We start from the raw sequence: 27,472 nt of genomic DNA on the forward strand, positions 1-27,472 counted from the left end.
ATCAAAAACTTTTATTGGGCATGTCAAGCCATGGTTAGAAAAGATAAGTTAAAAATGATAAGAGAACCTGACGCGTTCCTGTCGCGATAAAAGCGCCCTTAGTCATAGGATACAACAATGCATGTAATCGAATACAGAGAGAACAAACCAATCAGAAACCGCAAACATAATTGCATTAGTATTCACAAGGAGTGTGCCGTGCCGACGTCATAGGAGCTATTAACCATTATTAATAATGGTTGCAGATATGTGGCCCTGAAGGGCCTCACCTATTCGTATTCGTCTATTCGTATATATTATATGACTAGATGGAGGCCCGATGCTATCGGGAGGGCGGTAATGTCACGATGGGGGCAGGCTTTGCAGCGTTGAGAATCTCTCCTCCCATGTGCTCACCCAACTATCCACTCTCTCTTTCCCCATGTGCTGACTTCTCCCGTCTGTGCACTCTTCTTTGACCTGTCTACCACATGTGCTATCCCCCTTGTCTGCTGTCTCTCTCCTTCCTGTGCTGTCCCATTTGAGCTGTCTTCCACCTGAGCTCTGTCTCTCTCACCCCTGTGTCTGACCGTGTACAGAACATACCACAGCTCCTGGTCAAGGAAGGAAGCAAAAGACAATACTGACAATAGGCTACTTTCACACGAGCGTTTCCTGGAGCTGCGGAGGGATGCACACGGCCGTCGTGAAGCTCAACCCACGGCCGCACCTTCTCCGGTCAGCTCCGCCTCTGGGCGCATGACACTGCATGCGACCTGCGTACCCTATCTTTAGCATTGGATATGCAGGCCGTGCGCAGCTATGCGTTTGCCGGCACATGCGTCCTTTTGACGGTGCGCCGACCTGCGCCAAACGCACCGTGTTGCATTTTGGTGCGATCGGCGCACCGCCAAAAGGACGCATGCGCCAGCCTGCGTACCCAAAAGGACGCATGCCTGCGCACGGCCTGGGTGGAGCTTCACGGCGGCTATGCGCATCCCTCCGCAGCTCCAGGAAACGCTAGTGTGAAACTAGCCTTACAGCAGGAGATCGCAGAGGATACATTTTGCGAGGTAAAATATTGTTTAAAAACAGTCAGTGAAATATTTTACCTCACAAAATGAATCCTCTGTGATCCCTTGCTGTAATGTCAGTATTGTCTTTTGTTTCCTCCCCTGCCCAGGAGATGTGGTATGCTCCGTACACGGTCAGACACAGACAATTTTTAAAATGATCTTTCGTTCGTGGGAAAACCCTTTTAATGTGACCGGCTTCCTCTGCCTGTAGACACGTCGTACATCTGCCGGCGGGATCAGCCGAATGATTCACTGTGCCTGGGTGGAATTCACGCAGGCGCAGTGCGACGGTGTTCCGCTGGTGGTACCGCGCAAGAGGTTGCGTGAGTGTGTGAGAGTGAGTGTGAGAGTTATATGAGTGTGAGAGTGTATGTGTGAGTTTAAGTGTGTGAGTGTGATTGTGAGTGCGAGTGTGTGAGTCTGAGTGTGACTGTGTGTGTGAGTGTGACTGTGTATGTGAGTGTGACTGTGATAATGTGAATGTTAGTGTGTCTGAGTGTGACTGAGTGCGATTGTGAGTGTGTGTGACTGAGTGTGTGACTGTGAGTGAGTGTGAGTGAGTGAATGTGTGAGTATGAATGTGAGTGTGTGTGGTGTGTATAGAGTGTGTGTGGTGCGTACAGCGTATAGAGTGTGTGTTTGTGGTGCGACGGTGTCCCGCTGGTGGTACTGCGCAATAGGTTGGTACCGGCAGCAGTTTCCATATTGAGACACCCATCACTTGGGTGTCCCAATATGGCGGTCGGTGAACTTCCTCCACTTGGAATTCTGGGATACGGTGACATCTGGGCAGAACAGGAAATGAAAACATTACAAGGCAATTATATAAATAGATTATCGTAGCTTATGAGTCTACAATTTATGATCTCAGCAGGTCCGCCACCTCCACCTGTCCTCCTCAGTCATGCCTGATGGTAATCTCTGTGTACATGTATATGCAGAGGATTGTGGAAGGGGAAGAAAACAGAGGACTGAGTAGCAGTATAACATTTACTCTATCTTTATAGAGATATATTATACTATTAGGCAACGCAGAACGTTTAATCTATGTGTATCAAAGAATAAACACGTTCAATATACTACTGTATGTGAGCTTTCAGAATTGCTACATACCCAGTTCAAGCATTCCTTTTAGTTTCTCCGATATGTCCAGACTTTGAAATAACGTCCTTCCCTAAAAATATATATAAAAATATATATGAGAGAGATCGTAAAAAAGCAGGAGGTAAGGTCCTGGATGGCAGGTACAGAGCTGCTCACCATTATTGGCACCCCTTCATTATTTTCATAGACTGTACAATATTTTCAGAAATACGTGTAAATGTACCAAAGTTATATCCTCAGGATTTTTTAAATTAGTGGTTCAAAGTAATACAACAATAAAATATTGTTTTTCAACTTACCGTATATACTCGAGTATAAGTCGATCCGAGTATAAGTCGACCCCCCTAATTTTGCCACAAAAAACTGGGAGAACTTATTGACTCGAGTATAAGTCTAGGGTGGGAAATGCTCCATAGATTATTCCCCCATATGGTGTCCCCAGAAGAAGCTCCATAGATTATTCCCCCATATGCTGTCCCCATAAGAAGCTCCTTAGATTATGCCCCCCATAAGCTGCCCCCATAAGAACCTCCATAGATTATTCCCCCATATGCTGCCCCCATAAGAAGCTCCTTAGATTATGCCCCCCATATGCTGCCCCATAAGAAGCTCCATAGATTATTCCCCCATATGCTGCCCCCATAAGAAGCTCCTTAGATTATGCCCCCCATATGCTGCCCCCATAAGAAGCTCCATAGATTATTCCCCCATATGCTGCCCCCATAAGAAGCTCCATAGATGATTCCCCCATATGCTGACCCCATAAGAAGCTCCATAGATTATTCCCCCATATGCTGCCGCCATAAGAAGCTCCATAGATTATTCCCTCATATGCTGCCCCCATAAGAAGCTCCATAGATTGTTCCCCCATATGCTGCCCCCATGCTGCTGCTGCTGCATGTAAAAATAAAAAATGACATACTCACCTCTCCGTCGCTGGGTGTCAGATTCTCACCTGTCCTGCGTCCATGGCTGCTCACTGCTATCTGCCACGTCATCAGTCAGTGACGTTCAGACTGCAGGGGGCGCGGCGCACACTAACCACGTCACCGCGCCCTCTGCTGTCTGAAGTCACTGACCGATGACAGACACAGACAGCAGCAAGCAGCCATGGACGCAGGACAGGTGAGTATCGCTATACTTACCCGTCCTGACGCTGTGTCTTGAGCCCCCAGCTTCTCCGCGCGCTCTCTTCCTGCCTTCAGCGGTCACGTGGTGCCGCTCAATAAAAACTCATGAATATGCGCATATTCATGAGTTTTAATGAGCGGCACCACGTGACCGCTGAAGGCAGGAAGAGAGAGCGCGGAGAAGCTGGGGGCTCAAGACACAGCGTCAGGACGGGTAAGTATGACCTGACACCCCTGCTCCCCCTCCCCCTCCGACCCCCCGGTGTATATGACTCGAATATAAGACGAGAGGGGGACTTTCAGCCCAATTTTTTTGGGCTGAAAATCTCGACTTATATTCGAGTATATACGGTACATTTTGCAATTTCAGAAAAGAAACAGAATAAACAGCATGTGCAGGAATAAAGGCACCCCTAATTAATACTTGCTTGCACACCCTTCCTTTGGCATTGATGACAAACATTTCTTGTAGCCATCTAAAAGCTTCTTGTACTTCTCAGCTAGTATTTTCTACCACTCTTCCTTTGCAGTTTAAGCTCTTGGATGTTTGCAGGCTTCTTTTTTCCCAATGGCAAAGGTCACCCCAAAGATTTTCAATGGGATTGAGGTCCTGACACATTGCTGGCCATTTTAAAGCAGTCCATTCCTTTGTACTTTTAGATGCGTGCTTTGGATCATTGTGTTGCTGGAGGAACCACGATCTTCGACTCAAACCAAGTTTTCTTACACTGGGTAGGACATCTCTTGATAATTCTATGATTTCATGATTCCGGTGATATGGTCAAGGCGTCCAGTACTAGATGCAGCAAAGCAACCCCACAAAATTATGGATCCTCTACCATGCTTAACTGTTGTTAGGGCATTCCTTTCCTTATAAGCTACATTGCGCCATTCGTAAACAAACTGTTGCTTTGCATTGACTGAAAGCTCTATTTTTATTTCATCTGTCCACAGAATATTTTCTCAGAAGGATGATGGTTTGTCAAGGTATCCTTTGGCAAATATCAGTCATTCCTTTTTATGGCTTTTCTTCAGCAATGGTTTCTTCCTTGGCCTTTGCCCATAAAGCTCTGCTTGGTTTAGTGTGAGGTGTATGGTACTTGTTGAAACCATGACCCCAGATTGGCCTTCAGGTCTTTGGATGTTTGACGTGGTGTTTTTCCTACCATTCGCACCAACCTTTGAAGACATCTCGTCATTTTTCCTCTTTCCCCCACATCCAGGGAGGTTCTTGATGGTACCATGCTTGGCAAACTTCTTAATAACATTACGCACTGTAAATGCTGTTGTGCTGAGGCTGAGAAAGACCGTTCATGCTTGATAGTCTATTAAGGCCCCGTCTCACATAACGAGATAGTTAGCGAGATCGCTGAAATGTCACCGATTTTGTGACGCAACAGCGACCACGCCAGCGATCTCGCTATGTGTGACACACAGCGACCTCGCCAGCGATCTCGCTATGTGTGACACACAGCAGCGACCGCCCCCCCCCCCCCCTGGATATCGCTGATCATACTCGAATGTCCTGGGCCATTTTTTCACCGCTGGCCAGCATGCATCACTGTGTTTGACGCTCACGAGCGACCTCGTTGGCGCCGCAGAACTCAGGGACGCAGGCGTGAGTCATCAGAAAAGCTGCTGTGTAACAAGGAACCAACGACCGCCGAGGTCGTTCTACAGATCGCCGTATCGTTGCTGCGTCGTTGAAGAGAGCTGCCTGTTTGGCAGCTTACTAGCGACCTTGTAGCGACGCACCAGCGATCCTTACCAGGTCGTATCGTTGTCGGGATCGCTGGTGCGTCGCTATGTGAAACGGGACCCTTAGAGTCTGAGAAGTCAATCTGACAGCAAATTGGTGTGACTGTTTGATTTTTTTTTGCCTTACCCAAAGAAATGACTGTTTTGTTATTCATTTGTGTTCAAGAAAGGCTGTTTTCCTTTCTAGTTTGCCTGTGCATATCCAAGTGGACACCAGAGAGCCGAAATCCGCAAAATATACATACACAACTAGGTCAAGAAATATTTGAACAGTGACAGAATCTTCATCATTTGGGCTGTACATGCAACTTTCTCTTTCGTCTCATTGGGGGACACAGAAACCGTGGGTGTGTGCTGCTGCCACTAGGAGGTTGACCCTATGCCACGAAAAAAGTTAACGCCGCCTCTGCAGTATACACCCCTCCGACTGGCTGTAGGATAATCGGTTTTGCTTAGTGTCAGCAGGAGGTGGACAGGGGTCTCTCGCAGATCCATGCCTACCTCAATGTGCGTCGTTCCTTTTCAGGTAACCATGGAGGGATACAGAGTAAATATGCTACATCTGTATTCCCACACCGGGATTATGAGTACGGCGTGTACTGCCTCCCCGCATCCTCATAAATTCCACTGGCAGGACCCTAACCCCTAACACAAGACTCGTGTTCAGGTGGCCGCTCCTGGTCCTGACCTTCGTCTCCCATCACTCGCCCGCCAGAGCCTGATGATCGAGAGAGATGCCCTGCAGAAAAGGTTTGGGACAGAAATCTTTTCATGCAGATAACCGACCCCTGATACAGGGTGAAATGGAGGTAAGAGGCTGCAGCGTTGTATGATCTGCTCACCAGCCGCTCTGGCTGAATGTGACCACTGTAATTAGCTCGGCCTTACAGCCCAGGGCTCTATACTTAGTTTAAGAGCCAACACTTACTTTGAAGCACGCGGTGCAGCACGGTTCCAGCCTCCTCCCGTGGCTGCGTTATGGCCCTGGGCTCCAGCAGGAGCCCAGAACGGCGGACGCCAGATTCCGGATTTTGGTGCTCCAGCAGGCCAGTGCAGGGCTCCGTCCACCACTTCCGGGCGGGGATTTCATAAAAGATTCTAGGCAGGGGGCTGTTCACCTTGCGCTCTCTGTCTCTCTCCCTCATCAGCCTTCGGGCGGCAGCTGCTCGGGAACACAGGTTGTGGGTATGTGAGTACTGCACTACAGGTTGCTCCCCCACTCCGCTTTCTATCCCCGACGGTAGGCACCAGGCAAAGCCTTTCAGTATGCCCAAGGGAGAGCACTCCCGCTCCTCCTCATCCCCTTCAGCGACCTTGGTCAAATATTTTGTATGTACCAAATGCAATGTCAGGCTTCGTCCAGGTCAGTCCTCGCCACTCAGATTGCAGCAGACCCACAGTGTCACCTATGCTAGAGAGCAGGTGCAGCCCCCCCGCCTTACCTGTCAGAGCTCCCGCATTATCCCTGGAGCAGGAGGAAGCCACCCTGCTTGCCGCCCAGGGGCCATCCATCACCACGGGAGATAATGAGTGTCCAGGAAGGACTTCTTCCTTATCTAAGTCCGTGGCCGACCTTACCAGGGTATCACAGACCTTGGTAACGGTGCTTGACAGATTGCCACTTCAGACTCCAGTGGACACAGGAGCATCAAAGGAGCCTCCTTTTGGGCCTTTTAGAGGCCGTAAAAGGTTTAGACAGGACCATCAACCCAGGTCCCCTTCTCACTCCATCTCTCCACCAGAATTCCTCTGGCCGTCTGCCTCCTCCCGGTCTTCATCCCTGGAATCAGGCGAGGCATTATCAGAGACACACTCAGATGAGGGTTCTGAGTACGGGCCAGAACAGTCCAAGGGCGTCAAGGATATGGTTCAGGGCCTCATTGCTGCAGTCAATGAGACCTTTAACATTGGGGATGCCACATCAAAACCTAAAGATCAGACTTTTTCATTTAAGCGTCATAAGTCCCCCACAAGGATTTTGAGGAAGTACTGGCCAGGAAAAGGGAAAACCCAACCAGGCGGTTTCAGAGGGGAAGTCGTTTTGGGATTCTATATCCTTTCTCTCCAGATCTCACCGCCAACTGGACCGCCTCCCCTTTGGTGGATCCACCAGTGTCCAGACTCTCTACCAATACAGTCCTCCCACTCGCCAGTGGGGCAGCCCTAAAGGTTCCCAATGATAGGAGGATAGAATCCCTGGTAAAATCCGCTTTTGAGGCTGCAGCCACTACATTGTGTCCGGCCTTCGCCTCAGGCTGGGTAGCTAAGTCTGTTACGGAATGGGCCAAACAGCTTAGATAGGGCATATTGGCCGGGACCCCACCAGCGGAACTGGCGGAGTTCGCGGATCAAATCTCTCAGGCCAGTAGGTATATGGTATCAGCAGCCCTGGATGCCGCGTCTTGCGCAGCTCAAGCATCAAGTAACATGGCAGCCGTCCGGCGGCCGGTCTGGCTAAAGGCTTGGCAGGCTAATTTATCCTCAAAGAAATCACTGACCAATCTGCTGTTTCAGGGTGCCCGACTCTTTGGGTCAATGTTAGATCAAATCATTAAGGATGCAACGGGGGGTACAAGCTCCCTTCTCCCTCAGGCCAAGCCTCGTCGATATGTTTTCAAACGTAGGGCTCAGCCCCTTCGCCGTACTCCAGCAACAGGCGCTTATGCTCGGGGCGCACAGAGGCCGCAAGCACCTAGAGACATGAGGAGACGGTAAGAATCCAGGAATTCCAGATTCATACAGGCCAATATCCTTGCTGACAGCTGATGTGAAAATACTGGCTAAAGTGCTGGCGAACCGACTAACTGGTGTTGTTGATACATTGATCCATATGGATCAATCGGGGTTTATGCCCAACAGATCAACAGCAGCCAATATATGGAGACTATATCTCAATCTGCAGTTGCCAGTCGATAACCCAGGTGGGAGGGTGATAGCCTCACTTGATGCCCATAAAGCCTTTGACTCTGTAGAATGGTCATACCTGTGGAGAGTGCTGCATAGTATGGGCTTTGGTCCTCAATTTACAGCGTGGATTCAGCTATTGTATACTCAACCCACAGCTAGAGTTAAGATTAATGGGGTAATGTCCGCGGGAATACAGCTGCATAGAGGAACGAGGCAAGGCTGTCCACTGTCGCCACACCTGTTCGCTATTGCGAGCCATTGGCGGCTGCTATTAGATGCAACAAGGCAATAAAGGGGTTTCAATATGGCGATTTGGAGGAAAAGGTGGCCCTGTATGCGGATGACATTTTGTTATTCCTAGGGGGACCCCTCGGCTTCATTGGATCATGCTGTGCAGACCATTGAGGGGTTTGGTGAGATCTCAGGACTGACCATAAATTGGTCTAAATCAAGCCTATTTAAAGTGGACAAGGAGGTGGTATGGACTCAGGAAGACATAGGGGCCAACAAACTACAATGTGTGGAAATGTTTAAATATTTGGGGATACAGGTTTCCCTACCGGTGACGGAGTACCTTAATACTAATCTAGTACCCCTAATGGCAATTCTAAGAACTAAGGTGGATAATTGGAACAAATTACACTTGTCGGTGGTGGGAAGGATTAATCTACTTAAAATGGTTTTAATGCCCAAGCTTTTATATATATTACACAACTCCCCAATCTGGATACCGCAGAAAAGGTTCGGAGTGGTGAATTCACTGTTTAGGGCCTTGGTATGGGGTAAGAAACAACCTAGAATAAGGCTTGAAACCTTGCAAAGACCAAAGGATGAGGGGGGACTGGCACTACCAAATCCGGAACTGTATTTTTTAGCTGCCCAAAGTCAACATCTCAGAGGGTGGTCTAATCAAGAGAAGGCAGGCGTCAGAGGAGTGCTGGAATACGTACTAAACAGAATCCCGTTGATACTTAGCCTAGAGGATGGGAAGATGGGTGTAATGGGAGATGGGTGTCCCACTCTGCAACTCTTACAAGACCTGTGGAACAGACTAAAGAGGGTGAGAGGGGTGACCGGGTTGACTAGATTCACAGTTATATGGGATAATAGTAACCTCCCAGAGATTCGGAAACTTGGGAGACTGGGAGGCTGGAAATGTAGGGGGCTGACATTAATGTCTCAAATTATGGATAACAGGGAGCTGGGACCGTTTGTGCAATTACAGAGTGAGTTTCAGTTGCCGGATTCTGAATGGTATCACTACTGTCAGGTACGGCATGCCATTACGGCTCAAAAACTTTCCAGAAACCTGCAGATACAATCTGACATAGTGTTGGACTATATATGTGGTGGTGATGGACTTACAAAAGGGGTAATTTCTAACACCTACAAAGATATATTGCATACACATTTAATGGGGTTCCCACTTAAAGCAAGATCCAAATGGGAGGGAGAGATTGGGGTGATGACTGACGAGGTATGGGACAGCGTCCTAGAATATGTCCCCAAACTCACTATGAGTGAACCAGCTAGGTTGTCCCATCTTTACGTGATCCATCGTGTGTACCGTACCCCCCTTCTGATGTTTAAAATGGGGCTGAGGGACAACTCTGACTGTCCAAGATGTGGGGGGTCTGATGCCGGAATCCTTCATATGATGTGGACTTGTCCCAGGCTATCTGCGTTCTGGTTTAATGTCATTAACAGAATAGAAGGGGCTTACGGAAGTGTTATACCCAAAAACCCACTGGTCTGCATACTGGGATATGTGGAGGAAATTGAAATAGTTAATAGTGCAAAGCTTGCTATAGCCAGGCTACTATATGTAGCAAGGAAGCTGATTGCGAGGAACTGAATCAGGAAAGAACCACCTTCTGGGAGAGAGTTTGTGAAACAGGTGTCTTATATCATCCGGCTGGAGGAAAGGATATATGCTAAAAGAGGCAATTCTAAAACGTATGAGAGGTTGTGGAATCCCTGGTTACAATACGGTACAGTTAACTGATGGGAATGTGCTATATTTTTACAATGCTGGTGTTGTGGATAACCCATTAATACCCGGACATAGGAACGTTTTGTATAGTTTGATTGACAATATGGGTAAAAAGGATGACTAATGGTAGATTACGGTGTGAGAGAAATCTTATGGAGAATATAGTTATATAAGCTGTCTACATGGGGGGGGGGACAGGGATGTTCAATTTGTAAATCTATTGTTTGTGGAAGATTTACAGTATATTCTGTATTTTGAATTCTGATTAATAAAAATCTATTTGATCAAAAAAAAAAAAAAGAGACAGGAGGAGGGTATCCTTTCAGGCCACCCCTTCATGGCATTCCCGCAGTTCCAACAGCAGAGCTACCAGGTCAGGGCCGAGCAGAGCCACAGAGCCTGACGCCGGCAGGGAAGCCAACTCCCTTCCCAGTACCTCTTCCAGACTAGGAGGCCGCCTTCTCCAATTCAGAGATATCTAGCAGAGTTCAGTAGAGGATATCTGGGTAAAGGAGGTGGTATCCACAGGATGCAAGATAGACTTCAACGCGCTTCCGCGAGACCGTTTTTTTCTATCGCAACCTCCAAAAGACGCTGCTATTACTCTAGGGCTTTTTGCGGCAATTGACTCTATCCTCAACGCAGGAGTAATCGTCCCCGTTCCCGAGCAGGAACGTTTCACCGGCTTTTACTCAAACCTGTTTGTGATACCAAAAAAGGATGGCTCAGTTCGTCCCATACTAGACCTCAAAAGGCTAAACAAATGGGTCCGCTTACGCCATTTCAGGATGGAGTCAATTCGGTCGGTAATCACATCTATGGAGGATCAGGAATTTCTATGTTCCATAGATATTCGGGACGCCTACCTGCACGTCCCCATTTTTCAGGGACATCAAAGGTTTCTGCGGTTTGCTGTCCAAGAGCAGCATTTCCAGTTTGTAGCCCTGCCATTTGGGCTGGCAACAGCCCCCAGAATTTTTACTAAGATTATGGCAGCGATGGGAACTATATTAAGGGTCAAAGGCATAATTTCGTACCATATCGCGACGATATTCTCGTCAAAGCGCCTTCCTTCGCTGAGGCCCAGGAAAACCTAGCGATGGTTTTAAACACGCTGTCCCGGTTTTGTTGGATCATAAACAGGGAGAAATCTCACCTAACGCCAATACATCACCTAGAATTCTTAGGGATGATAATCGACACCCGCCGCTCGAGGGTCTTTCTCCCAGAAAGAAAGTGGATTACCCTCCAGCAGGGAATTCGCTCTCTGTTAAAATCCCGACTTCTATCCTTTCGCGCTGCCATGAGAGTCCTGGGGAGGATGGTGGCAGCCTCAGAGGCAATACCCTTTGCCCTGTTTCGTTCCAGGATACTGCAGAGGAACATCCTCCTTCAGTGGTACAGGTCCATCTCTTCACTGGATCGCCCCTTCCTCCCTTCCATTCAGACCAGGGAATCTCTCAAGTGGTGGCTGACCTCCCCCCTCGTTCATCTGGGAAGGCCTTTTCCCCGTGTCGACTGGCAGGTGGTAACTACAGATGCCAGTCTCCTGGGCTGGGGTGCAGTATTCCGTCACCTGACGGTCCAGAAACGATGGTCAAGGCGAGAATCCTCACTATCAATCAATATTCTAGAACTGAAGGTGGTCTTTCTAGCACTCCTACATTGGGAAAGATACCTCAACAACCAGACAGTCCGGATTCAAACGGACAATGCCACAGCGGTGGCATACATCAATCACCAAGGGGGAACCAGGAGTCCCCGGGTACTGGCCGAGGTATCCAGAATCCTCAGCTGGGCGGAAACCGCAATTCCGGCAGTTTACATTCCCGGCAGACAACACGGCCGCCGACTTCCTCAGTCGGGAGGGGCTCGTGGCAGGAGAATGGTCCTTACATCAGGACGTGTTCCGTCAGATATACCGGCTATGGGGGACTCCAGACGTGGACCTTCTGGCGTTGCAACAGAACAGAAGGGTCCAACAGTTTGTCTCAAGATACCGCCATCCTCTAGCAATAGGGGTCGATGCGCTGGTCATTCCCTGGACACAGTTCAGACTCCCTTACCTGTTACCTCCTCTTCTTCTCCTGCCCAGACTGCTAAAGATGATCAAGGCGGAAGGGGTGCTGGTCATATTGATCGCCCCGTACTGGCCCAGGAGGGCCTGGTTCGCAGAAATTATCAATCTTCTCGCAGGCACCCCCTGGAGACTCCCCAACAGACCAGATCTCCTGGCTCAGGGGCCGTTTTACCACCCAAATTCTCGGTTGCTCAATTTGACGGCAAGGCCGTTGAAACCTCAATAATGAGAGCAGCGGGATTTTCGGACCGAGTCATTAATACAATGATCCAGGCTAGGAAGCCATCCTCTTCCAGGGTCTATTATCGAGTCTGGAAGGCCAATTTTGGCTGGTGTGAGTCTAATCACATCACACCTATGCCCTGTTCCCTACCATCTGTCCTAGCTTTTCTCCAGGCATGGTTAGATGCCAGTCTGGCCCTAAGTTCTTTGAAAGGCCAGGTTGTCTGCTCTCTCTATTCTTTTTCAAAGAAATTTGGCCTCCCGCTTACAGGTTAAGACCTTTCTGCAAGAGGTGGCGCATACAGCTCCTCCTTACAGATCCCCAGTGGCTCCATGGGATCTTAACTTGGTCTTGGAAGCCTTGACAGATTCACCCTTTGAGCCGCTCCAGGAAGCCATCACCTCTATTAGGCAGGTTTCAGAATTAGCGGCATTGTCCTGTCGCCCTCCTTTCTTAATTATGCACCAAGACAAGGTTGTTTTGCGGCCTCCTCTTAACTTTCTTCCCAAGGTGGTATCGGCCTTCCACCTGAATGAGGATATAATCCTTCCATCATTTTGTCCCGCTCCAACCCATCCTCTGGAGCGTTCTTTGAATAAGCTAGACCTGGTCAGGGTGATAAGGGTCTGTCTGGCCAGGACCGCTCCCTTCAGGAAGGCAGACTCACTCTTTGTTATTCCCAAAGGGGTGAGAAGAGGCCTGCCGGCCTCTAAGGCAACAAATGCCCGCTGGATCAGAATGGCAATTCTGGAAGCCTACCGGGTGAAGAATAGAGTGTCCCCGGCTGGGGTCAAGGCCCATTCAACCCGGGCGGTGGGGGCCTCCTGGTTGGTACACAATAGGGCATCAGCCATGCAGTTGTGCAAGGCAGCCACATGGTCGTCCGTGCAAGGTTCTATAAGGTCCATGCTTCAGCGAGCAAGAATCTTGCAGGCGACAGTGGCGAGTTCTCCGACCTGAAGGAAATTTCTGTCTTCTCCCACCCCAGGGACTGCTTTTAGACGTCCCACGGTTTCTGTGTCCCCCAATGAGACAAAAGAGAAAAAAGGATTTTGGTTGCTTACCGTAAAATCTGTTTCTCATAGTCTTCATTGGGGGACACAGCGCCCTCCCATGATTTTGTTACTTGGAATGAATATATGATGACTTACATGATAATGTCTCCTCCTACTGCTTTTTTACTAACTGATTGTCCTACAGCCGGTCGGAGGGGTGTATACTGCGGTAGCGGAGTTAACATTTTTTTAATGGCATAGTGTCAACCTCCTAGTGGCAGCAGCACACACCCACGGTCTCAGTGTCCCCCAATGAAAACTATGAGAAACAGATTTTACGGTAAGCAACCAAAATCCTGTTATTTTTGATTGAAACTGAAACAACTGAGATGCTATTGAAGTGTAGTCATTCAGGTTTAATTAAAGGGGTTTAACCAAAATATCCTGTGAAACGTTTAGAAATTGTGAACATTTTTCAACAGACTCCTTGTACCAGGGGTTCAAAACTAACTGGACAAATTAGCTTCACCATAAATAAAATATTCATTTTAAAACTTTGTAGAGAATCCTTTGAGGGTAATGACTGCCTGAAGTCTGGAAGTCAGGGATGTCATGAAACACTGGGTTTCCTCCTTTGTAATACTTTGCCAGGTCTTTATTGCAACTGATTTCAGCTGTTGCTTGTTTGTGGGTCTTCATGCCTCTGGTGATTGAAGAATATCCCACTTCTTTGCCTTAAAAAACTCCTGGGTTGCTTTCACAGTATGTTTGGGGTCATAGTCCATCAGTACGGTCACGCGCCTTCCAATCAATGTTACTGCATTTGGTTGAATCTGAGCAGAAAGTATGTATACTTTTGAATTCATCCGGCCGACTGTCATCATGCACATCACATCGTCAATAAACACTAGTGACCCAATGCCATTGAAAGCCTTACATGCCCATGACATCACACTGCCTCCACCATGTTTTACAGAGGGTGTTGTGTGCTTTAGATCATAAGCTGTTTCATGCCTACTCCATACTTTTTTCTTCCCATAATTGTGGCACAGGTTGATCTTTATTTTATCTGTCCAAGCAATGCTTTTCCAGAACAGTTTTTCTTTTTGACAAAGTCTAATATGGCCTATTTTTAAGGCTGATTAATGGTTTGCACCTTGTAGCTAACTCTCTGTATTTGCTGTCATGCAGTCTTCTTATTATGGTAGACTTAGATAATGAAACAGCTACTTCCTTGCAAGTGTTCTTCACTGCATGTTGTGAAGGGGTTTTTCTTCACCATGGAAAGGATTCTGCGATCATCCATCACTGTTGTCTCCCGTGGACATCCAGGCCTTTTTACGTTCCCAAGCTCACTATTGCACTCTATGATTTTTTTTTTTTTGCAAAATGTACAAAAAAATGATGATTTCACCACTCCTAACATTTCTGCTATCTCTCAGATTGATTTATTTTTAGACTAATGATGGTCTGTTTCTCTTCCATTGAGAGCTTCATTGACTGCATGTTGTGTGTTCACAGTAACAGATTCCAAAAGTAAATGTCACACCTGGAATCACCACCAGACTTTTACCTGCTTAAATGATGGTATATTGACAAGGGAATAGCCAATGCAGCCTATTAAAAAGCTTTTGAGATAATTGTCTAAATAATTTTGGTCCCTTTAAAAAATAGTGGCAACATATTAAAGAGCTGTTATTCCTAACCCCCTTTCTTGAATTAGGAAGTTAATACCCTCAAATTAAAGCTGAGAGTCTGCACTTTAAGCCCATATTAATTATATAACATGAATCATAAATATGTTTTGGTAAACAGCTAAATGCCAAAACTTGTGTCACTCTCCAAATATATCTGGACCTACAGTATCTGTACATAGTGTAATATACACATATACATTCTGTTCTGTGCTGTACTCAGCCATCTCTGCAGTCCCATATAGTCAGTCAATTGAGGGGCGGCACGCGTGTTATCATGTCACTCTGTTCAGCTGCAACTTACAGAGGTCACAGAGGTGAAAAATGGATCCTCTATTCTGTGGATAACTGATAAATCTCATTAGCAGGAAAACCACTTTTTAACCAAATTACTAACAAACTGCCATTAAATGAAACCCATATACCTCAGAGAATCAGAGACATACAAGTTAGACTTGACATACCATACACAGTTCAAATAAAATGACCCCCAACGACCACACATCTGACTTGGGTCCTGAGGGCAGGGGTCTCTCATTCTGAGTAGGATCTTTTGGTTTTATCATTCCCAAGGCGATTACTTCCGGAGCCAAATATGAGGGGTATCTAAAGAGAATGAAGCAGAAGAAGTATATTGAAGGTGTAGTCACTAATATGGCTATGACTAGAGATGAGTGAACCCGACAGCTAGGGTCCGTGCACTGACCCAGAACATGGACTTCTCCCTGATGTCCGTGTTACTGTTCAGGTTCGGCAGCCCAAACAATGGATGGGTCAATTACAGCCATGTCACATATCCCCAGCCTAAAAATACCAGCCTGCAGCTGCCCCAGAAGTGGAGCATGACATTAGATGCGCCAATTCAGACGCTTTGCTCAGCTCTTCCAGAATGCCATGGTGCAGTGGCAATCAGGGTAATGGTATTGATAGGGTTGATATCAGCTGTGATGTTATCAAAAAAATCACAGCAGGCATCAAGGTCTGGGGTTAGTAATGGAGAGGTGTCTATCAGACACCCCCATTACTAACACAGTAATTAAAAAAAGAAAAAACACTGGAAAGCAAGAAAAAAGTGCAATTCCACAATTATTTTGAAGTTATTTTTTATTTACCATGTTCACTATATGCTAAAACTGTCTAGGTAATATGATTCTCCAGGTCAGTACGAGTACGCAGATACCAAACATGTATGTTTGTTTTATTAAGTGGTGAAAAAAAATTGAAATATGTAAGAAATTATTTTTTTTTTTGCTTATGTCGCCATTTTTCGAGCCTGGAATGTTTTCATTTTTATGCGATATGGAGCTGTGTGAGGGCTTATTTTTTGCAGCCTGAGATGATATTTTTATTGATTCCATTTTGCAAAAGATACAATGTTTTCATTGCCTCTTACTGCATTTAATTGCCATGTTGCAGCAGCCAAAAAAAAGTAATTCTGGTGTTTTTATTTTTCATTACGCCATTTGCCGATCAAATTAATTTACTGTATATTTTGATATATCAGACTTTTATGAAGGCACCAATATCAAATATGTGTATTTTTTTTATTTATTTTATTTTTAATTGAAAAAAGGGGGGTGATTTTAAAAAAAAAATTGTTTTTACTGTATTTAATAGTCCCCGTAGGGGACTTGAAGCTACGATAATCCGATTGCTTGTGATACACATAGCAGTGTATTAGTACTGCTATGTATTGCGAAAATCACTATCTCCTATGAACAGCAGCTACAGGCTGGCTTTCACAGGAGGATCATAATGACAGGTACAGGGGGTCTTCAGCAGATGCCTGGCTGCCATGAAAACCAATCAGCACTTCGCAATTACATCACGGGTGTGCCGATTGGATCATGGAACGATGTGCTAATTGCTGGCACTTGTTAAATGCTGCTGTCAGAGATTGGCAGTGGCATTTAACAGGTTAACAGCCCCACCCACGGCTATTAAGGGCATGCGATGGATGATTAAATCAGCCATCATATGCGGGGAAAAAACTAATGACGTAAATGTATGTCAAAAGTCATGGAGCAGTTAACCTATTCAGGTTTCCAAAGGTACCAACCTGTTAAAAGAAGTGTCCTAATCATTCTTTGTTTTTTTTCGACTCTGAAGACACTCTATATTTTACAATACCAGTTAACAGGCAGGCTCAAAAAACGCCCGGCAGTCGTCTGAGCACCTTTTTGAGCATTTTCCCATCGTCTTTATTTAAAAAATTGTTAGCAGTTAATTCATTGTTGAATGGAGTTAAACAAAAAGGCTGGAAAATGCCAGTAAAAAAAGAAAAAAAAAATCACTGCAAAACCATTGAAAAAATGTTCAAAAAACCTTGCCGGCAAACAAAAACGTTTAACTAGGAAATTACCAGATAAAGTGCTATAAAAGACAATTTAGTAAAAAAAAAAAAAAAAAAGCTGTCTTACACTTGAAAAATCTATGGGTTTTCACGCCAAAAAAGGTGTTGCGTGCTTATACTCTTGATGGGGTTGTCCGGTCTGAGAAAGGTCTGCAATCACTCTGTGTGAATGCAGGCTGCTGCATGGCCTCTAGCGGTCACGAGACATCATGTGAGAGATATGCACACTTTACAGTCACATGACGACTAGACTCACTTATCTCCTCACAATAGAAGAGAATCAAGAAAAGGGAGATGAGTCTGGTCAGGACGTCATGAAAGTATACAAATGGCGAATTGCACTGACTGGAGTTGGGAATGCAGGGTAATCATGACAGTATTCACAATGCACACTGTCACAACTCCCAGTCTGCAGTCATATAGAGTGACTCTATCCTTTTCTTCGTCGACCGAACAATCTCTCTAAGTATGCTATACATGCAGTTGAGCTCAAAACTATTTCTCGCACTTGCCCCATATAAATGGACGCTGAGCCAAATGTGCATGAGTTTTCACAGGTGAGAAGGAAATCCTTTACCCCTTCACTACATACGATGTACATATGCAGCAAATGACATGTCCCTGACTTTGATGCGGGCTCACACGCCGAGCCTGCATCCTTCCCAGCTAATGAAGGCCGATTTAACCAGACATCAGCTGCCTCTAACAGCCGCCAATGCTGTCAAACTGTTAGATCCTGCTGTCAATATCTAACAGTGGCATTTAACATGCGCCGGCAGGCAGGGGGAAAGACATTCCACGCGTCAACCGTATCACCCATGACGTGATTGCAGGGCACCGATGGGTTGCCATGACAGCCAGGGGTCTGCTGAAGACGTCTGTGCTTGTTGTGGCAATTCTCCTATGAAAGCCAGCCTGTAGCTCATGCACTGCTATGTGTAAAACAAGCAATCAGATGATCACAGCTTCAAGGTCCCTAGGATAACTATTTACAGTAAAAAGTTAAAAAAAAAAAAAAAAAAAAAAAGGTTTTACAAAATATGGAAAATTAAAAAAAAAAAAAAAAAAAATACAAAAGTTCAGATCAACCCCATTTTGCCCCATTAAAATAAAACATTAGAAAAAAACAAACAAACATATTTTTGGTATCGCTGCATTTGTAAAAGTCTGATCTATCAAAATATAAAATAAATGAATCTGGTAAACAGTGTAAGGGAAAAATATGAAATGCCAGAATTATTTGGTTTTTTTTTGGCAGCTGCAACATTGCAATAAAATGCAATAAGAGGCGATCAAAACATCGTATCTACCCCAAAATGGTATCAGTAAAAATATCAGCTCGAGGTGCAAAAAATAGATATCACAGACAACAGTGTATCATTACTCTAATGTTGCTGTAAATATAAAAAAGTGATATTTTGCAATTTTACAACAAGCTGTAAAAATAAAAAGACCATTTCTTAGACTGATTGGCTGCTGCGTGTTAAGACACGCAAAGGAAGCAAGAGGTGTCCCCAAAAAACCATAACTGAAAAAATTCTTGATATCTGCAGCAAGTATTTTTGGACTGGACATCATACACACTGACATTATTATAATTTCTTCTTTTACCTGCGGTATCACTGAATACATTGCTGGATAGCATCCAAAAGCAGCAAATGCTCAGCTTCCCCTACATTGTGACTACACTGCCACCTACTGGTACATTACATTACGGCAGGAACTAATAATCTTACCCAATTGGAAAATCTACATCTGTTCCATGATCTGTTATGTAATAGAGACCAAATTTCGCCATCTTAACATGACCCTGAAAAAGAAAGATAATTCGAAAATAATATTCACAATACAAACTGTACACACACAGCGGACGGCCGGCCCAGTTGGACTAGGGTACTAGAAATGTAAACCTATAACTGAACATATCATTTAGATACAACTAGCAATATAAACCCATCACACAAACATAGAGACCGGTCAGTCTAGGGAAGGGGAGCAAAGAAAAGCAGTCGGGGACCAACATCTTAAGTGTTTTATTAACATTTTTAAATAATTTCTATACTAAGCTAAGAGGTAAAACATGGAAAGAATACAGAAAAATTAGGAGGAACCAGGGAACAAAGAATGCTAAGGAATAAGGGGTAGTAATTGTATTCAAACTAGATCAAGACAATTATAGATAAAAATAAGTTATAATATAGAATATGTAATTGCATGTACATTATAGACATACAGTCAGAGCCAAAAGTGTTGGTACCCTTGAAATTGTTTCAGAAAATGAATTATTTCTCCCAGAAAATTACTGCAATTAGGCATGTTTTGCTATACACGTTTATTTCTTTTGTGTCTTTTGGAACAACCCCCCAAAAAAGAAAAAAAAGTCAAGTTTGACATAATTTCACACAAACCTCAAAATTTGGTGGCGCCTTTTAAAAAATGTGAGTAAACAACTTTGTTTCAATCATGTGATGCTCGTTCAAGCTCACCTGTGGCAAGTAACAGGTGTGGGCAATATGAAAATCCCACCTGAAACCAGATAAAAGGGTGACAAGTTGACTCAATAATTGCATTGTGTCTGTGTGCGGCACACTAAGCCTGGAGAACAGAAAGAGATGAAGAGAATAGTGATGTTCGAGTATACTCTTTGCTCAAGTTTTCCCGAGCATGCTTGGGTGCCCTCCGAGTATTTTGGCGTGTTCGCAGATTTAGTTTTTGTCGAAGTAGCTGCATGATTTAAGGCTTCTAGAGAGCCTGAATACATGTGGGGATTCCCTAACAAACAGGCATTCCTCACATGTATTCAGCCTGTCCAGCAGCCACAAATCATGCAGCTGCGTCGACTAAATCTCCGAGCACGCCAAAACATTCGGAGGGCACCTGAGCATGCTCGGGAAAACCCGAGCAGTGAGTATACTAGCTCATCACTAGAAGAGAACTGTCTGAGGACTTGAAAAATAAAACTGTTCACAATATCAACAATCTCAAGGTTACAAGTTTATCTCCTTCCACGGTGAGAAACAATCAAGAAGTATAGAACCCATAGGTCTGTAGCGAATATCCCTGGACAAGTATGGCAGAGAAATATTGATGCATGGTTGCAACGCAGGATAGTCCAGATGGTGGATAAGCAGCTCCAATCAAGTTCCAAAGAAATTTAAGCTGTCCTGCAGGCTCATCGTGCATCCAGTGTTAGCATTAACTATCCTCCGACGTATGAATAAAATGCTATAGCAGGAGACCCAGGAGGAGCTCACTGCTGACACACAGACATAAAAAAGTTAGACTGCAGTTTGCCATAATGTATGTGAGTAAACCAAAACCCTTATGGGAAAGTCTTGTGGACAGATGAGACCAAGATAGAGCTTTTTAGTAAAGCACGTCATTTTACTGTTTTTCGAAAATGGGATGAGGCCTGCAAAGAACAGAACACAATACTTACAGTCAAATATGGTGGTGTTTCAAAGATGTTTTGTGGTTGATTTGCTGCCTCTGGCACTGGGTGCCTTGACTGTGTGCAAGGAGTCATGAAATCTGAAGATTTCCAAAGGACTTTGGGTTGCAATGTAGTGCCCAGTGTCAGAAAGCTGGGTTTGCATCCTAGGTCGTGGGTCTTCAAGCAGGATAATAACCACAATCATACTTAAAGAAGCACCCAGAAATGGATGGAAACAAGGCTCTGGAGAGTTATGAATTGGTCAGAAATGAGTCCTGATCTAAATCCCATTGAGCACTTGTAGAGAAATCTTAAAATTGCTGTTGGGAGAAGGTACCCTTCAAATATGAGAGACCTGGAGCTGTTTGCAACAGAAGAGTGGTCCAAAATTCCAGTTGAGAGGTGCAAGAAACTTGATGACAGTTAGAGGAAGCGATTGATTGCAGTTATTTATTCCAAAGGGTGTGCAACTAAATATTAAGTTGAAAGTGCCAACAATTTTGCCTGGCCCATTCTTGAGGTTTAGTGTAACATTATGTCCAATTTGCCTTTTAATCTCTTTTTTTGTGTTGTTCCAATATACAGAAAGGAAATAGGAAATAAACATGTGTATAACAAGACGTGTAATTGCAATAATTTTCTGGGAAAAATATTTTATTTTCTGGAATAATTTCAAGGGTGCCAATACTTTCAGCCATAACTGTATGTACATAGTTATTGGTCCAAGAACTCAATGAGCAGGAGATTAGGCGCCAAGTTATTAATAGGGGACCAACCTCATGAACTAGTCATCTGAGATGCATCGTACACCTGCCTGGCTTTTCAAAGCATATTTTTTCTCAAATGTAGCACCATATTACAGTAAAAATACAAGGCTAGAATAATGCTGTTAGTGTCTGTTTCACTCTCCTCGTGGTTCAGGTAGCACTAATCTTCTATCAGGTGCTATCAGTTATCTACTTATCTAGCCTTGTTCCCGTAGAGCGGTTAGGTAATCCCACCTGTCATTTTTCTGTGATGTTCCCTTAGATGCTTTCCCCTTTCGGACTCCAACCAAAGCCTTGTCGAGACAACCTCATGAATCATGTCAATGTTATGTTCCACTGGAGACTGGAGTCCAAAAGGAAAAACCATCAGAAGGAACGTTGAAGGAAAAAAATAGGTAGGATTATATGATTATGCTAATGTTATGCGCAGTGGGGCCTGAGCTAGATAAGTAATTAAAGGTATTTAGAAAAAGATTTCTTTCTTTTTCAAGCGTAAGCTTTGCGAGCCTATGGTAGAACATGGATTTTTGTGATAAACTCACCGTAAAATCCTTTTCTCCAGCTCCGGGTTGTTCATGAAGGTTCCTCCGTATTTTTTACAGATCAGACGGAGGCGACTGAGTGGCTGCGATCCCATAGGGGGTCCCCCACGAAAGAATCCTAATGTGGCGGCTGTTTCTTCAGATCCTCTTAATTAACGGTCCAATTGGAGCTCTCTCAGCGAGTTCCCAGATACCAGCTATACCGGACGCTCTATTCAGTGATGGTATCCCCTGGTTTTTCTTTTAATTGGGGCGTAAGACTGTACGCCTATGTTACTAGGTTTTTGTTTTGCTTTCTGTTTTTCAAAAGTTTTAATTTTTTTTTTATAGTTGTTTAGATGGAGGCCGCAGCCGACGCCAAATTCTGTCATCTGTGTGGGATCTCTGCACTTGGTTCGGGCACCATTATGCATCATATCCAGATGGAGGGGTATGGGTTCTGAGCTGATTTGTATGACCTGGAATGTAAGAGGCATAAAAACCCCCCGAAAGAAAATTAAGGTGTTCTCACAAATTAGACACTACCGTCCTCACATTGTGGCTTTGGTAGAGACGCACCTGACCAGAGATACGGTTCGGTGGGTACAGAAACCGTGGGTGCAATGGTTTATACATGCTTTTCACACTAGCTACTCAAGGGGAGTCTCACTGTTAATTCATAAAGATGTTCGGTGGGAGGCCCGGAAGGACCCCGAGGGGCGATTTGTGTTCGTTTATGCGCTGATTAACTCTCAGAAATATGTCATTCTTTGTATCTATAATCCACCTCTAGCCACTATATCAATTATTCAGAAGGCATTAAGCTTTGCTTTAAATTACCCAGACGCACATGTTATCTGTATGGGAGATTTTAATCTGGTCATGAATGGCCATCTTGATAAATTGAGACTGGGTGATGGAATACAGGATGGGGTCCCCCCCCGGGCACATCCCAACTGTCACAATTCATGGCGGGTAGTGGGTGGCTGGATCTATGGAGAGTGCGCCATCCAGCGACCAAGGAGTATTCTTGCCATTTTTCCACTAAACGCTCTTTGTCTCGCATAGATTACATTTTTGGGTCCAGCAGTCTGGCGGCGTGGGTGGATGATATTAAACATGGAAGCAGGGGGATCTCAGACCTTAGTCCAGTTATTCTCAAGCTTAAATATGGGCCATTGACTAAAAGGATAACATGGAAGCTGAACCCTTTTTGGCTGAAGTTGATAACATCCCCTGATAGAATGATAGATCAGTTACGTTGCTTCGTCTCGTCCCACCCCGAACCCTGAAATATTAATGTATTTTGGGATGCTCTTAAAGCCTATTTGCGGGGTTGTCTATCCTCCACGATTTCTCACATTAAACGGGTGACGTCGGAGGAGGATGGCGAGAAGGAGCGACGTCTGAAAGACTCGGAGGCAGCCTGTATATCAGATCAAACTAACAGTAATAGGGTAGAGTGGCTGACCGCTCAAAGGTTATATGCTCAATACACTGACACCAAGACGAAACGTAAATTATTTTTTGCCCGGCAGTCTTATTTTGAAATGGGGAATCAGGCGAATAGATTTCTGGCTTACTTGGTATGACAGCATAACACAACTAATACAATTCTACAGATCCGTGATTCGGGTGGTACTTTGGTTTCCTCAACTGAGGAGATACTAAGGTGCTTTTCTGACTATTATGGTTCATTGTACAATTCTAAGACTGATATGGACGGCCCGGAGTGTCTAAATTATCTGTCAGATATAGAGTTTCCTACGCTAAGTCCTTCCCAACAGGCCTTTATGGATGCTGAATTTACTTTGGAGGGGGTGGAGGATGCCATAAAAGACATGGCCTCCGGGAAGGCCCCTGGGCCGGATGGATTTCCTGTGGAATTGTATAGGAAATACCAGGATATACTGGCGCCCCTTTTGTTGACAGTGCTCCGTGAGATTTGGGAGGGGGGATGCATGCCGGAGTCCTTTTATGAGGCCAATATAATAGTTCTAAAAAAGGAAGGGAAGGACCCTTTAGATTGTGGATCTTACAGGCCTATATCACTAGTAAATGTGGACTATAAAATTCTTACAAACATTCTGGCCAAAAGAGTGAACTTGGTTATATTAGATCTTGTACACCCTGATCAGACGGGTTTTATGCCGGGTAAGAGTACCTCCATAAATATCAGACGTGTCCAGTCAGTGGTCCAATATAGTTCTCTGGTATCAGATAATGAATGGGCATTGGCGTCGCTGGATGCGGCCAAGGCCTTTGACTCGCTTGAATGGCCTTTTCTCCATGCATGTTTGCAGAGATATGGATTTGGTGATAGATTTCAAAAATGGGTCAATGCTCTATACATGAAGACCAAGGCCCGGGTCATCATCAATAACTCCATATCTGAATCATTTTCATTGTATAGGGGAACTCGTCAAGGGTGTCCCCTTTCCCCGGCTCTTTTTGCTCTTGCTATTGAGGCGCTGGCAATTCGTATAAGACCTTCCCCTAATATTGCTGGTATAGAAATAGCGAGTCGAACAGATACCATAGGCCTATATGCTGACGATATGGTGATATTTATGGACTAAGCGGAGGAGACCCTGACAAGAGTGATCACTACCATAAATAAATTCAGTAAATATTCTGGCCTATATATAAACTGGGAGAAGTCTGCTTTGATGCCTCTTTCCCATGCTCCAATGCCACGACTTGAGACTCTCTCCTTACTGCCCACTGTAACCAATTTTAAATATCTGGGTGTCTATATCTCTCAGGGTAGCAAATTTGATCTGCAACTCAATATACAACCATTGCTGGAAATGGTCAAAGGTAAATTTGCGATTTGGGGTAAACTTCCACTGTCTGTAGCCGGACGTATTAATTTAATAAAAATGATATTACTCCCCAAGCTTAGCTACTTTCTCCAACATAGTGCGGTGGTGGTGCCCAAATCCTTTTTTGCTAATCTGAACTCCCAAACCACATCCTTTATTTGGGGGAAAGCCAGGCCTAAACTTAAACTAACCACTCTACAGAGGCCCAGGGGGGGAGGAGGGGCAGCGTTACCCGATTTCTTTTTATATTATCTAGCTGGACAGGCCAAGGCCATAAGTACATGGATGCCTGGAGGTCATCTCCCGAATTCTGAGCGTCACCTACTTCATGCTGCACAGATTAGTTGCCCACTGGGTTTTTTAGAAATGAAGAAAATAAATGTCTTGAAACTGCTACCTCTACTTTGTTTGGCACGATCGGTATGGAGACAGATTGAGGGGGCGGTCAGATTTAGGGATATTATAGCTGAAATGCCCCTATGGAATAATGACTACCTGCCGGTGCTACATGAACATCCATCCGCCAAGTTCTGGGCTCAGTATAGTGTCTTTACGATAGGTGATCTGTACGATCATGGAACATTGGTATCCTTTGAGCAATTGCAAGCTAATCGCAGTGTCCCGAGATCCCAGTTTTTCCGTTATTTACAGCTAAGGTCAGCTCTTCAATCACACGAGATGTATGGGTATAGATAATGCCATCTTGTCTTTACCTCTGATAGGGATTCTCAAATCACAGGGCCCTCAGGGTCTCATCTCCTCTCTATATACATATATGTTGTCAGTAGGGACAGAATGTGCTTTGGAGTCCGTTAAGAAGAAATGGGAGAGGCTCATCTCAGACACACAGGGTGAGGAATGGGAAGAAGTCCTGGAGTCACCAATCTGGGTATCTCCGTCTGCCAACAACAGGATGAAACAATTGTATATTATTAATCAATCGTATTTGACTCCAATTCGACTCTTTAAGATGGGCCGATATCCGTCCTCGGAATGTTTGAGATGTCATTCAATGGATGCAGACTTTATTCATATGATCTGGTGCTGTCCTGTTGTTGCGCAATACTGGTGGGAGGTGACATCATTATTAGCATCCCTGGTACAGACCCCTGTTCCCCTTGAACCACTGATCTGTCTGTTTGGAGTGTGGGATGAGGAGGCATGGGGTCATTATGTTGGGATTTTTCTACGGGAGACACTGTTCATGGCACGGAAGATAGTGGCGTTGCGATGGATGGGGAGCTCACCTCCTTCTCTTGGATCCTGGATCACTTTAGTAAACTCGATTATTCCATATGAACGTACACTGTACCAAAATAGCGGATGCCCGGGTAAATTCAAAAAGATTTGGGAGAGGTGGAATTCCTCTCACCTCACCTTGCAGAGCGGAGATGTCACACAGTAAACTACTCACTGTATAGAAGTAGGCTGCGGAATAGTTTATGTTTTGGTAGATGTAGGTAGGGTTTGGAAGCTAGGCAGGTTTTATTGCTGATATAATAACACAACACCACGGTGATTTAATTGACATTATGTTTGCTTTATTTACACACAATTGACACACATATCATGTTTCATCTATTCATGTTATTTGAGCATATATATGTTTTGTATCAAACTTAATATCTTGTACTAAATGTGTGTGTGATATAACTGCTTATGGTTTAATAAACGAATTTAAAAAAAAAAATCCTTTTCTCCAAGATGCTCATTGGGGGACACAGATACTGTGGGTGTATGCTTCTGCCGCTAGGAGGCTGACACTAAGTGAAAAAAAAAAAAGAGGTTAGCTCCTCCTCCGTCGTATACACCCTCGCCCCTATTGCGGGCGGAACTCAGTTTGGTGCCAAAGCAGTAGGAGGACAACCAAATCAGCCTTAAAGGGAATCTGTCACCCTTTTTTTGGCTTTGCAGCTGCTGGCATAGACATCGGGGGCTTATCTACAGCATTCTGTAATACTGTAGATAAGCCTCCAATGTAACCTGAAAGAGAAGAAAAACACGTTATATTATACTCACCGAGGTGGGCGGTCCGGTCCGATGGGTGTCGCCGTCCCGTCCGGCGCCTCCCTTCTTCATGCGATGAAGTCCTCTTCTCGCATCCCGTAATGGCTCCGGCGCAGGTGCACTGCTCTGCCCTGTTGAGGGCAGAGCAGAGACCTGCAGTGCGCAGGCGTCGGGAGATGTCTGGCGCCTGCGCACTGCAGAATTCTGCTCTGCCCTCAACAGGGCATGCAATGCGCTTGCGCCGGAGCCATTTCAGGATGGAAGAGGACGTTATCGCATGAAGAAGGGAGGCGCCAGACCGGACCGCAACAAACATCGGACCGGACCGCCCACCTCGGTGAGTATAATATAACGTGTTTTTCTTCTCTTTCAGGTTACATCGGGGGCTTATTTACAACATTACAGAATGCTGTAGATAAGCCCCCGATGTCTATGCCGGCAGCTAATAGGGGATAAAAAGGGTGACAGATCCCCTTTAATACAGGTACAACATGTCCAGAAAAGGACCACCCTTATATCACATAAATAAATGCGTATTAATTAAACAAAAGCAGAGCCAACTGGCTAATAGGGTGGGTGCTGTGTCCCCCAATGAGCGTCTCGGAGAAAAGGATTTTACGGTGCGTT

At 45.1% G+C, this 27,472-nt stretch overlaps 1 protein-coding gene across 4 annotated transcripts in view; it reads right to left on the bottom strand.

Annotated features, from left to right (window-relative positions):
• The window catches only part of TBCK (TBC1 domain containing kinase), a 536,201-nt gene that overhangs the window by 358,526 nt on the left and 150,203 nt on the right, over positions 1 to 27,472 (bottom strand). For all 4 annotated transcript variants that reach the window (XM_073571832.1, XM_073571833.1, XM_073571835.1 and 1 more), the window contains 3 exons: positions 19,029 to 19,102; positions 15,404 to 15,545; positions 2,169 to 2,229 (listed from right to left, as the gene is read on the bottom strand). In XM_073571832.1, the coding sequence (XP_073427933.1) occupies positions 2,169 to 2,229; positions 15,404 to 15,545; positions 19,029 to 19,102 (277 nt within the window). The remainder of the gene's footprint in view (positions 1 to 2,168; positions 2,230 to 15,403; positions 15,546 to 19,028; positions 19,103 to 27,472) is intronic.

The sequence above is a fragment of the Dendrobates tinctorius genome, unplaced genomic scaffold, assembly GCF_039654945.1.
Source record: "Dendrobates tinctorius isolate UK_male_01 unplaced genomic scaffold, ASM3965494v1 ptg000030l, whole genome shotgun sequence".
NCBI lineage: Eukaryota > Metazoa > Chordata > Amphibia > Anura > Dendrobatidae > Dendrobates > Dendrobates tinctorius.